The sequence below is a fragment of the Ochotona princeps genome, chromosome 6, assembly GCF_030435755.1.
Source record: "Ochotona princeps isolate mOchPri1 chromosome 6, mOchPri1.hap1, whole genome shotgun sequence".
Classification (NCBI taxonomy): Eukaryota; Metazoa; Chordata; class Mammalia; order Lagomorpha; family Ochotonidae; genus Ochotona; species Ochotona princeps.
The window spans coordinates 58555160-58568430 of NC_080837.1; the positions used below are offsets into that span (position 1 = coordinate 58555160).

Below are 13271 nucleotides of genomic sequence, written 5' to 3' on the forward strand. Positions count from 1 at the left end.
AGATGATGGCTCAAATGCTGCCACCCACAAGGGAAATGCAGAAAGAATTCCAGGCCCCTCATTTCACCTAGCTCAGACATTCTTATCGAGGGCATTTGGGGAATGAGTTAGTAGAAAGATTCTCAGTCTCATTCTCACTCTCTCACCCACTCATTCTCACTTGCACTCTAATTCTTTTCAGAAAAACAAAAGCAAATACCCAGATTGCTGTCCCAGCTCACTTTAATTCCCAACAAGCTGGGGCATTATGGAAAGGCTATTACAGAACCACAAGCTATGAGACTATTGTGTACTTTTTGTTGGAAAATGTTTAGATTACTTCATTGGACTTGTCATCCTGCGAGTTCCTTCTTTTGCCTCCAGAATATGGGAACCAGTTAGGTTACAGAGCCAGAGAATTAGGATGCTAGTGGCTAGAGATCACATGAGGCTGGGAGAAGAGGCAAGTAATAAATTAGTCGTCGGCACCCTTTTTGTTCAGGGAAATGGTGATTGCCAGTTAAAAGGCTGAAATGGGGCAAACATCTGAGAGATAATGAATTTTTAAAATTTCTTTCACTTTCTTTATATTATTACCAGTTCAAATGTTAAGAATCATCTCTAAATGTGTTGTAATCAAAATCTGGAAGTAGTCTATTAGACACCACATTTGTAGGTGAGCAGTCTCAAATTGTTCATGCTAGATAAATAATGAGCAGTACTAATTTACTCAAACTTTAGTCATTTGGTATCAGTTTTATATTGTGGCCAAATCTTGGAGAAAAAAAATCCACTACTAGTGAAATGTGTAGGAACTGTTGAAGAAAATCACTAACATACAAGACAAGGACAAGCTAAAAAAGAGTTGTAATGAATTGTTAAGGAAGTTTATTCACCATGTGTCAAATTAATTTAAAGCGAATAAAGGCTTCTGATAGCAAATCAGCTGCTGAACTGTAAAGACGTTGTCCTTTATAGGAAGAAAGTCTTCCTGACATGATAGAGTAACTAGAACCAATCCAGAGGAAAACCATGAATAACAGGCTACACTCAAACACAACAGCAACTTGGATGATTCTTTGCCTTATGTTTGGAGGCACTGGTGCTGACTCAGGAAAGTTACTCTGTGGCTACAGTGAATAATGCTGCTACAAATATTAGTGTACAAGTTATGTGGGCACATATATTTAGAAACAAATAGCTGGATCCTATGGCAAATATGTTGGACATTTTGATGAACTGCCAAACTGTTTTCCAAAGTATCTAAATAATTTTACATTCTCACCAACAGCGAATGAGGGTTCCCATTTCTCTAGTCTTGCCAAAAGCTCTTTTTTATTATTATTTTTAGTAATATTTATGCATGAGTTGAACCTCATACTTTTTTTAAAGTTGTGGTTAAGCATATAAAAGAAATGTTTGCCAAGATAAACATTTTTACATGTACAATTCAGTAGTGTTTAGTATATTCATGTTTTCTACTACTATGTAATTTTCCATTCTAATTGAAACAAGATGCTATCTCATTGTGGTCTTGATTCGTAGTTTCCCAGTGATTAATAATGAACAATTTTAATGTTTCTTTTAGTCATTTATGTATCTTCTTCCAGAAATGTCAGTTCAGATCTATTTTGTAATTGAATGATTTGTTCTTTTGCTATTAACTTCCTTATATACTCTTGTTATTAATCCCTTGGCAAATTCTAACTTGCCAATACTTTCTCCATTCTTTACATTGTCTCTTCATTCTGTTGTTTTCTTTGCTGTGCAAGAAGTTTTTTTCTTTAATGAAATCCCATGTATTTATTTTTGCTACTTTTCCTGTGCTTTTGAGTCTTGTTCATAATATTTTAATCTATTCCTGTGTCCTGAAATACTTCCTCTATGTTTCTCCTTTTATCTCTGTCATTTTTGTCCTTATATCTGAGCATTTCATAGCGTTTCAGTTGGTGTTTGTATGCAGTGGGAGGCAGAGGGGCCTAGTTACCTTACATTATTCTTATAGATATCTCATTTTCATTGCACCCTTTTGTAAAGAGACTATCTTTTCTACATAGTATATTCTTAGCAACTTTTTTTCAAGACCAGCATGGATGTATTAGTTTACTTTTATGATACATATGTAGTGTATTTTCTGTTTTCTTTTTACTTTTTAACACCTGCCACTTTTAAAATCTCCCTCAGCATATCTTGTAGGATAGTTCAAATGTTGGGAAATACTCCTAGTTCTGTTAATCTGCTATAGGCAGTGTTCTGGGTTGGCAGCTTTATTCCTTCAGTATTGTGAAATTCCTGTTTCATTCTCTCTTCACAAGAACGTTTTTGTTGAGATGTCTGTAGTCAAGTAAATTGGAACAGTCTTATGTGTTATTTGTTTTTTCTTGTCACTTTGTGATCACTCTTTTATCTTTACCTTGATTTTAATATATGTTAAGGCAAACTTGGTTGAGTTGAATCTGGTGATTTCTGAACTTCCTATGCCTGGATAGCTGTAGTTTACTCTAAGTTTGGAATTCTTTTTGTCGTTTCTTTCATGAAGATTTGTATCCCTTTGGTCTTATTAAGTCTTTGATGAGCTGCAGTCATTCAGATTCTAACTATTAAATTCCTGTAGGCTTTCTTTATTCCTCTTTGTTCTTTTTGCAGATGGCCTGTGTTTAACCTCAATGATTCTGTCTTTTGTTTGATATCTTCAAAAATTGTGTTCAATTGCACTTTTAAACATTTAAAAAAAATTTATTTGAAAGGAGTTACAGAGAGGAGAGACAGAAAGATGTTGCATCTCCTGGTTTACTCCTTACATGGTTGCAACAACTGAAACTGAGCCAATCTGAAAGCAGGAACTGGGAGCTTTTTCTGGATCTCTTATGTCATGCTAGGTCTAAAGGACTTGGACCATTCTCCGCTGCTTTCCCAAGCCATAAGCAAGACACTAGAGTGAAAGTGGAGCAACCAGAGAATAAACCAGTGCCACAATACCAGCCCTTTCTGTTGCATTTTTAAATTCCTTTTAGTTTATTTTCAACACAAGGATTTCTGTATAACTTCAAAATTACTTCTGTCTCTATTAAGTTTTTCTGCTAGAGTAGTGAAGTCTTTCTCTGTATTTTCCTTATATCCAGCCCTTATCAACATCCACCAACTGATTAATTTATGAAACCTTATTTGTCTATTAGGTGAAGTCTTGGTTTCCTGACTTTATATAGCTTTGCACATTAAAAGAGTAGGAATTTTTTTTTTACAGTCAGAGTCCTCTGGTTTTATTTGTGCCTCTCTTCTAGGAATTCTAAACAGGCTGCTTATTTTCTCTAAGATTGTGGACACTTCCACTATTTCTACACTAGATGTCATCTTAACTCAAGATCTGAAGCAAGTTGGCTGTAGGTGTGCAACTGTTATTTCAGCACTAGAGGATTCCCTTATCCCGAGTTTGTCCAAAATCATGAGTTGCTAGGTCATTCAGATTGAACTGCTTGAAGTTCCAACTGAGAACACTGGTCTTTGGGCTTTATTTAGTCTTTGGTCTCACAAGGAAAGTCTCAGCATTGTGTTGTAAGAGAGGTCTAGTCCTGACCTACCTATCCTACTGCCCTGCAGCTTTGTGTTCTTTCAGAGACTAGTGGAAGGGTGGTGGAAGCTTTTCTTTGGCAACCTGCCTGTGGAGCCTGCAGAAACTCAGTCTGCAACTATGGCCTGGAGTAGGAGTCATGGGGTTATGCCTGCACTGGGTTTTGTAGTTGCTGGTTTGATAGTCCCAAGTCTATGGTCTAAAGTTAATTCTCCCTCTGTCCTGTGTTAGAAATGTTGAGCTGTACTACAAAGGGGAGATACATGGAACTCTTTACTGCTTGATTTATCCAGTACATCTTTACTTTCTTTTTAAAAATTTTATTTTTGATGATGCTTACATAGTTGAGAAAGATACATGTCCATGTGGACCACTGATTAGGGTGGGAAGGGTCAAGATTTGAGGAAAGTGGATGAGACCATTGTTTTCAATTTTATTTTTCTTCCTGTACCTGAGGGAAGAGGAGAGATAAGGGGAGAAGGTGTACCCAGCATCCTAACCACATCAGGACCTGGGGATGGGGAACAAGCCACCCAGTGTCATCCCAGGGACCCTGATGTTGATCATGCTGCAAGGGTTCTGCTCAAGTGGTTTTGATAGTTCTGAAATGTTGCTGATCTTGCTGATCCAAGCATGAGGAAATCCTTCCAAGGTCCATTGGCAGACATAGTCTGCCTGAATCTCCATACACCCAGATACTTGTTGTCAATGCTTGACTGTGACAGTTGTCCAGTTTGTTCTGCCCTCCATCCTCTACTGTGGTATTAGATGTGCTGTGCAGGCCCCGATGGACTGCCATATCCTCCATGTGCATTTGGGCATGCTTTCCACTGCTCCGTCTTAGCAACTTAAAAGGCTCCATTGTGAGAAATGCACTTCACAGTCATACCACTGATCCTGTGATTCTCTCCATGGTTGGAATTCTGATTCCAGCAGTTTAGTTGTGAGGAGGGGTCCCCAAAGAAACCTTCTCTGAGGTGACCCCAGATCTGATTCTAGTATGCTAGCCAATATGGGGTCTGCCTCAGTCTGTTACCCACATCAGCCTGCAGATGCATAGGTAGGTTGCAACTGCTTGGTTGTTCTGTCACATCACATTAGGATTGTACAAATTAGTGTGATACAACTAGACAGTATCTTAGAAATAGCTCTTTTAAAAATTTGACTCTCAAGAACAACCTAATTATCTTTTTAAAAATTCCGTATGTATCAGTGCACACTGAGACACATATTTGGTGCCACTGGGGATGATTATCTGTAGCTGGCATTGGGAAGTACTACAAAAGGAATCATTTAAGAGGGCTTGTAACTGAGGACATGACACATGCTGTATGAAGAAAGGCTTCGAAGCTAAATCAAAGAGCATAGACAAAATAGTATATTTAAGTAATGGACTTTAGTCTGATTGTAGGGTTTAATTTTTTTTTTAGATTTTTTTTATTATTATTGGAAAGCTGGATATACAGAGAGGAGGAGAGACAGAGAGGAAGATCTTCCATCCGATGTTTTACTCCCCAAGTGAGCCGCAACGGGCCGGTGTGCGCTGATCCGATGCCGGGAACCAGGAACCTCTTCCAGGTCTCCCACGCGGGTGCAGTGTCCCAATGCATTGGGCCATCCTCTACTGCTTTCCCAGGCCACAAGCAGGGAGCTGGATGGGAAGTGGAGCTGCCGGGATTAGAACCGGCACCCATATGGGATCCTGGGGCTTTCAAGGCGAGGACTTTAGCCGCTAGGCCACGCTGCCGGGCCCGGGTTTAATGTTTTTATGCTTTTATTATTTATTTATTTGAAAGGCAGAATCAGCAAGGGATGAACAGTTATAAACTGATGACTTACTCCCTAATTAGAAGCAGTGACAGGAGCTGGTCTTTGCTGAAACCAGAAGCCTGGAACTCCCTGTGTCCTTTGCTGTAGGTGGTAGGTGCCCAAGTACTTGGACCATCTCTCAGTGCTTTTGCAGGCACAGTAATAGAGAACTAGAATGGGAGCAAAATAGTCAGTGGGTTAAGCTGCTGCTTGGGATATATGGATTGCATATCAGAATGCCAGTTCAAGTCCTGGCTGCTGCACTTCCAATCCAGCTTCAGGCTAATGTCTCTGAAGAAGCTGTGGAAGAAATGCCCAGGGCTTGGGCTTCTGACACAGTCATGGGAGACCAGGGTGGATATCCTGACTTTGGCATTGTCCACACCTGTTTATTGCAGCCATTTGGGAATGAATCAGTGAATGAAAGATACTAATCTCTTTACTTCCTGCTGACTCGCTCTCTCTGTTCTGCTCTCTAAATAGAGAGATGGATCTTTAAAAGTTATGCATATCGGGTCCGGCAGCGTGGCCTAGCGGCTAAAGTCCTCGCCTTGAAAGCCCCAGGATCCCATATGGGCGCCGGTTCTAATCCCGGCAGCTCCACTTCCCATTTAGCTCCCTCCTTGTGGCCTGGGAAAGCAGTTGAGGACGGTCCAATGCATTGGGACCCTGCACCCGCGTGGGAGACCCGGAAGAGGTTCCAGGTTCCCAGCTTCAGATAGGCGCAGCACCGGCCCGTTGCGGCTCACTTGGGGAGTGAAACATCGGATGGAAGATCTTCCTCTCTGTCTCTCCTCCTCTGTGTATTTCTGACTGTAATAAAATGAATAAACCTTTAAAAAAAAAAGTTATGCATATCATGATTGTTCAAAGATCTAGCTTTAAAATCATTAACTTTCGTACTTCTAGTTATTTCCTTCCTTTTGCTATTAGATGTTTCTGTGTACACTATGAATTTTATTGACAAATTTAATTATACTGCCTGAATTGGAATTCCGCTTTTATTAGTTGTATAAATGCGGAGAGAATTAGTTATTACTCTGTGTTTCTACTTCTATCTTATACAAAACTAACTCGTATGTCTAAAAGTAGACTCATAATGTCTAATTCGTAGCATCCACATGAAGTATAACTGACCCGCACAAATAATTTTTTCAAGCGAATAGTTTTGTGAGTACAGATAATGTAATGTTAATAGTATAGAAACTGTCTCAATTACATAGCTCACTAAATAAATACCTGTGTAGATCTTGTTACCCTCTTTAATTTGTATGTCTACTAATACTTTTGTTTTATAATTTAACATGTTTCTTTAAATTACTTATCCTGAAAATTTAACAGTTTAAAACTATTACATTTACATGAAATTCCTATTTACTTTCATATGATAGTTTCCAAAATGTCTACACATATTTATAAATATATGTGTTGGGTCAGACATTGTTGTGAAGTATTTCAGTTTCCATGTCAGACACTCATATCCCATACTGAAGTGCCTAGGGTGAAGCCCCCATGGCCTATCCAGCTTCCTCCTGATGATCCTTCTGGGTGGCAGCAGGTCATGACTAAGCATTTGGAATCTTGCAACATAGTCCAAGCTGTTGGACATTTGGAGAGGGAACCAGATAATGAAGATACCTCACCCTCTGTCTCTCTCACACTGCCTTCCAAATAAATACATGTGTGTAGTTGCTTTTACAAAAATATATTAAAAAACATATCTTGCCAGGTGCATGCTCATTGAATATTCATTGAGTAATTTAGTTTTATAGTCATATCTACATATGAATGTGCGTGTGTGTATACACACAGACACATACACACATACCGAGAAACTTACATATCATCTGTAATATACAGGCTTCAGAAATTCACATAGTTATTATTCTTCTTTCTTAATCTGTGGTGTTTGTAAATACCTTACATGTATTCTTTTAAACCACATTGTTGATATTTTGCCAAAACTGAAGAAAAAAGTTAACATTTCAAGTTAAAAAACGCTCTTCAGATCAAGGTATTTTAATGTGGGGAGGGCTTAACAACTATTATTTTGAATATTTAAAAAGTGATTTTTAAAGACCCTCATAAATGAGAAGAAATATAATTTTATATATATAATTGTGATTCCAACCATCTGAAGTTCAAAGTTCAGAGTTCACACTGACACTAGAGTTTAGTTTTGTTTTGACTGGATGAGCCTGATATTGTTTTTTGTCTTCAAAAGAAAGGATTGTCTGGCATCCAAATAGGAAGATGTTTTACTATAGTGTGATCAAGTTGTTTTATGATTAAACACACAGTGTATAGCAGGAGAAACAGTAGCAATTAAAAACAGGATTACAAACTTCTTATCAGGAATGTGTGTTAATCTTTCAAAAAGTAAGCAAAGTAAAGCAATCATAACAACTTATTACTTGCTTGCAATTCTTAAGGATTCACAATAATCAACAAAAGGTAAATTACAGATCTTGTAGAAAATACTGGTCAAATTAATTTTATAAAGATTTGTGAAGTAATTTTGCATGTTTAGCTAACTTGCTTTGTAGAATGAACTTTTGTTTTCAATGGCACTTTCAGTACTTTTCTTTTTAATCAGTTAGCTTACAGAGCTACTGTTATGAAGCCCTGTGGTATTTTTATGCTACTGCAATTATCCATCTTGTTTTAAGTTTATAACTGCCATTCATTAACTGCTATCATTTTTAAGGAAATCTGACATAATCTCCTTTTTTACCTTAAATTTCATTGTGTACCTCTACAATAAATCATAAACATGATATCATTATTATTACATAAATACTTCTATTATTTCTGTGAAATATAAGCTTTATAGATTCTCTTGTTTTTATCTCCTTAGAACTTTTTAAACCATAATGAGTGAGCTTTTCAATAAAGTTTTCCAAGTTTTCCTTGCATTTCTGTATTGCTGAGACCTAAGTAGATTATTTTTGATAGTGAGGCTTAGTGATATGCAATTTTCTCTTCTTTCACACTGAAACATGTTGCACTGTGGTTTTTTGATATTCATAAATCTCAGTTCATGGATCTGTTAACATTAATAATTTCAAAATTATGATATTCTACTTATGGTCCCATTTCATGGTTAGCAAGAGTAATTCTAAGAAGATAATCATTTTCTCAAAGTTTGATTACACAGTGAAAAAAGTCATATGAAAAATGGTGGATGGGCCTGGGGCGGTGGCCTAGCAGCTAAAGTCCTCGCCTTGAACACGCCAGGATCCCATATGGGTGCCAGTTCTAAATGCGGCAGCCCAACTTCCCATCCAGCTCCCTGCTTGTAGCCTGGGAAAGCAGTCAAGGATAGCCCAGTGCCTTGAGATCCTGCACCCATGTGGGAGACATGGAAGAAGTTCCTGGCTCTTGGCTTCAGATTGGCTCAGCTCCTGCCATTGCAATCTCTTGGGGAGTGAATCATCAGACGGAAGCTCTTCCTCTCTTTCTCTCCTCTCTGTATATCTGACTTTGCAATAAAAATAAATAAATCTTAAAAAAAATAGTGGATGAATGATCAGTTTATAAATATTCTCCAAAAATGACAGTTTGGTTAAGATTTTTAGAAATTTTAAAATTAACATTAATTTTAAATTAATATTACTAACTTTATTGTCATAAAATTAAATAGATTTTATTTCATTGTATTATATTCTCCTTATTGATAGTTAAATTGCCTTTAGCTAATATGAGCTGTCTCAAGTTGGCTCATAAGTCCTCTGAGCACCTTCTTATAGTTTCTTGCCATCTGTTTTGACCAGATATTCCTGGCTAATCTTATACAGTTCTTGTCCAGGATCTATAATCAGCCATATATTCATGGAATCATTTATTATTAGTAGGAAATAGAGCTTGGAAACCACAGTTCAAATCATTTATTTCATTGCTACTGAGTCTTCTACTTTCTTTTAAAGAATGAATGAAAAGACTATAAGGGTTAAAAATTAAGAGGAAAATAAAGAGCTACAAAGTACTAGCTAACTAGGGTTATAAGATCAGATATGTATCTCAAAGGGTAGGAACTTGGATTTTATTGCCCTTGGAAGGACTGATGATAAGACCACTTTAGGGTGGAAATTGATCTACATATAGCCATAACATAGAAGGATTGCCTTTTCAATGAAAAAAGAGTCTAGAAAAAAAGAATATGTACAGGTTCAGAGTAGCGACAAGGAAGTTTATCTCTCGCTGAGACTGGGGTGGGAGGTGGGATGGTGGGAATTTTCATGAGAAATTAAAGGGCTCATTCTGCTTCATGTGGGAATTAGAATCCCAATGACTGAATTATCCTGGCAAAAATCTAAGCTAATCTAATTTTTCCCAAGATGAGTATAGCCTTTGTGTTACATAGCAGGAGAAAATGTAAAGCCCATGTAGCAATTCTTTCACATTTATGTCAACACCCAAAAAAGGAATCTTGCTAAAGATAGACCTAGTGAAAATCTGCTTAACACATAGGAAAGCAATCTATCATAAAGAATAATTTAAAAGATTAGGCCATCAATAATTTGAGGAAATAAGAAAATATGAGAGTATAAAATATGTGTGTGTTTTTTTAAGATTTATTTATTTTTATTGCAAAGTCAGATATACAGGGAGGAGGAGAGACAGAGAGGAAGACCCCAAGTGAGTGCAACGGCCAGTGCTGTGCTGGAGCAGGAACTTCGAGGTCTCCCACGCGGGTGCAGGATCCCAAGGCCTTGGACCGTCCTTGACTGCTTTCCCAGGCCACAAGCAGGGAGCTGGATGGGAAGTTGAGCTGCCGCATTTAGAACCAGCGCCCATATGGGATCCCGACACATTCAAGGCGAGGACTTTAGCCATCAGGCCACGCCGCCGGGCCCAAAACATGTGTGTTTTAACAGAAAAATTGTTGAAAGGACATATTTTTTAAAGACGCCATAGAAAATAGGGAAAAGAATATAACAGAATATTTAGATTTGAAAATGATAGTCGTGAAAATAAAATGTAAGTGTAAAAGGAAGAGTAGATACAGCTGCAAATAGAATTACCTTTCGTGATTCAGTAATGATGGATATTTGAAGTTCACACACATATCAAGATTTGAAAATATGCAAGATAAAATCTTTGAAAAGGAAAAAGGAGTCTTAACATTTGAATATCTCTATTAATAGTTCTTTATCAAAATTAGTTGAGCATGTAGAGAATAATCCTAGTACAGGATATCCCTGTTGGATTGTGAAGCTGACTGTTGTGTCTTACTCATTTTCATGATTCATGATTTGTAGCTTCATTAAGTGTATTATATTTTTATTTCATTATGAACAATTATTTTAAGTATTATTGGCTAAAAAGGAGACATTTTAATCTGTAAATCATATATCCCCTCCAATAAAAGCCAGATAGTATATTTCACTAAAATTTCATGAAATTTTTTAAAAAGTGATTGGTGAATCAAGTTGTCATAGTACCCATGGTTGAATGGACATGACAACGTAAAGGGACCTGGTCACTGAATCAGTCAAAAGGTAAACACACAGTCAAATTACTTGATACCAAAATAAGCTTTTCTTCTAATTGAATTTTTATGAATTTAATGAGGTATCTGTAGCTTTAACAAAATTATTAACATTATCTTCTAGATTGAATTTAAATAATTTCAGATGTCTTGATTTGTTGTCCTTGTTTGAAAATTCTCTTTGATTTTGTAATTGTGTATAAAGTACATATACTTAATTTTATAATTGTGTATATACATCCTGTGACCTGGGTTAGTATCAAGGGTCTGATAAGACTTCCTTTGAAAAGGATTTGTGTATTATTCCAGTCTTGAAATTGTGATAGAGACTACATAATCAATGTTCAGATTGCAAGAAATGCCAATTTGGAGTATAGCTGCATCTTGATTGTATCGTAATGACTCTTGATTTTGATTCATTATGATAACTAACCATTTGTCAAATAATCTGTAAAGATTTTTATCCAGATCTGTAATCAGTATGTGCATTCACTATTATTTAAATATAAAATTAAACAAGTTGAGGAGTAATGTTTTTAAATTTTGAAATTAGTACTTTGTTCTTTTAGCCAATCCCCCCAGTTTCTTCATATTGTCCTGATTTGCAGAATATCTGACTCTATAAATACTGAGTAAAGTATTACAAATCTGAAATATCTCAATATTGTGTAGTTTGACCTTACAAGTGAATAAAAATGGATCATAGAGTGTCATAGGTAAAACACAACTAGGAGATATATTTATGAATGGAACACTTATAAGTAAAGCAAGTAGTTTTTAATATAATTTGACTTTAATTTCCTAAGATGTACATTTTTATTATATTTAGATTAATGAATGACTAACTGAAAATGTAGGTGAATTGCCAGAGTACTATGATCAATGTTTTTTGTTTTCAATTAGTTTAACTCATCATTCTCTCTGCAAAATAACAAAACATTCTTATGCTGTAAAGACTACAATGGTATTATGTACACTAATTCGTGTAGCTTGGGAGAAAAATGTTAGAACTCCTTTACTTAATGGGATTCTTCCCCTGTGGCAGTGCAAACGGCTAGAGCAGGAGCTTCATCATCTGAAAGAGCAGAACCAGACTTCAGCAAACAACATGAGACATCTGACTGCTGAAAACAATCAAGAACGTGCTCTGAAGGTAAATCTCCATTCCTTCTTGCAGGCAAATTAAGGTTGTAAGCCCTTGGTGCCAGCTTTCGGAGCTGCATATATCAGTTGTGTACATTTCAGCAGAAGTGAGCTGTGGTGTTTGCCAACAACCCCTTCTTTAAACATAGATACAGCACCCTTCTGTTATGGTATTATTTTATTTCGTGTATGCATACATGAAAACAACATATTTTCTGAATTTTGAGTGCTGATATGTTAAAAAAGTTTGTATACTTGTGCATTCTTTTTTTGCTTTGTTACTATTTACCTTTTGTGGTTGATAAAATGTGACCACCTCAAAAGAATAAGTAAAAAATAATTAAATCATGGGCCTTCTCATTGCATTGATATTTATTGTGATGATTTTTAAAGTGACTTGTAGTATTAAAAATCCATAAAATCAACAGTACTTGAAAGATATGTAAATATTTCAGAAAATTGAAGGAATATTTAGAGTATTACAACAAAAGCAAAAGATTGATTACAGATTTAATCAGTGCTTGAAAAAAGTGAAACATGCATTTCCTGAGATGTTCTCAGTGTAATGTAGGTCATTCCAGTTTTCCAAATTATACGTGTTTTTGAAAATGCTTCTGATTTTTCCATTTTGTTTGTCTTTGCCGTGGTTCCCAGTATGGTGTATGTGACACGGTGCTGTTCTTTACCCTCAAGGTGGTTGCATTCTCATTAACAGGTTGAGGAAAACAAAATCCATGTTGCGGGGGATAGAAAATATCATTCATTGTTTTTACTTTACAGTAAGAAATGATTTTTGTCCTAAGAAATCTGTATAGTTTGTCATCAAATGTCTGCTTGGCTGCAGATTATAGAGAAATATGAAAGTATTATCAAGCTAGCTTACTAAGCCAGAGTTGAGAAAAATAGTGACATTTTGAGGTGGAAAATATTTTCAGTGTATTCAATAAATATTTAGTGGTTTAGTAGTGGTTAAGTCAGATATTTCTGCAAAATATATTTAGTTTCATGTTCAAATTCTTAGTGTTGCATGTGTAGAAGATTTTTTAATATTGCCTAATGCACTCATGTATTTTTGTGTTGAATTTGTAGATAGACCAGGAAGATATATAGAAAAGAAAATAATTATTGTTTGTGGTGATTATTTTTAGTTCCCCTAAGATCTTTATTGCTTGATAAAAACAAAGTATAATAATTTATGAAACATAGGCCTGCAAATGTTGAACAGCACTGTTTTAAAGGTAACTTCTATAATGTATGCTAATTTATTATCATATTAGGGAA

General features: G+C 36.1%; 1 protein-coding gene across 2 annotated transcripts in view; it reads left to right on the forward strand.

Annotated features, from left to right (window-relative positions):
* MIPOL1 (mirror-image polydactyly 1) overlaps nucleotides 1-13271 on the forward strand; it is a 267009-nt gene that overhangs the window by 104147 nt on the left and 149591 nt on the right. For both annotated transcript variants that reach the window (XM_058666357.1, XM_004584777.3), the window contains exon 11: nucleotides 11893-12000. In XM_058666357.1, coding sequence (XP_058522340.1) covers nucleotides 11893-12000 — 108 coding nt within the window. The remainder of the gene's footprint in view (nucleotides 1-11892; nucleotides 12001-13271) is intronic.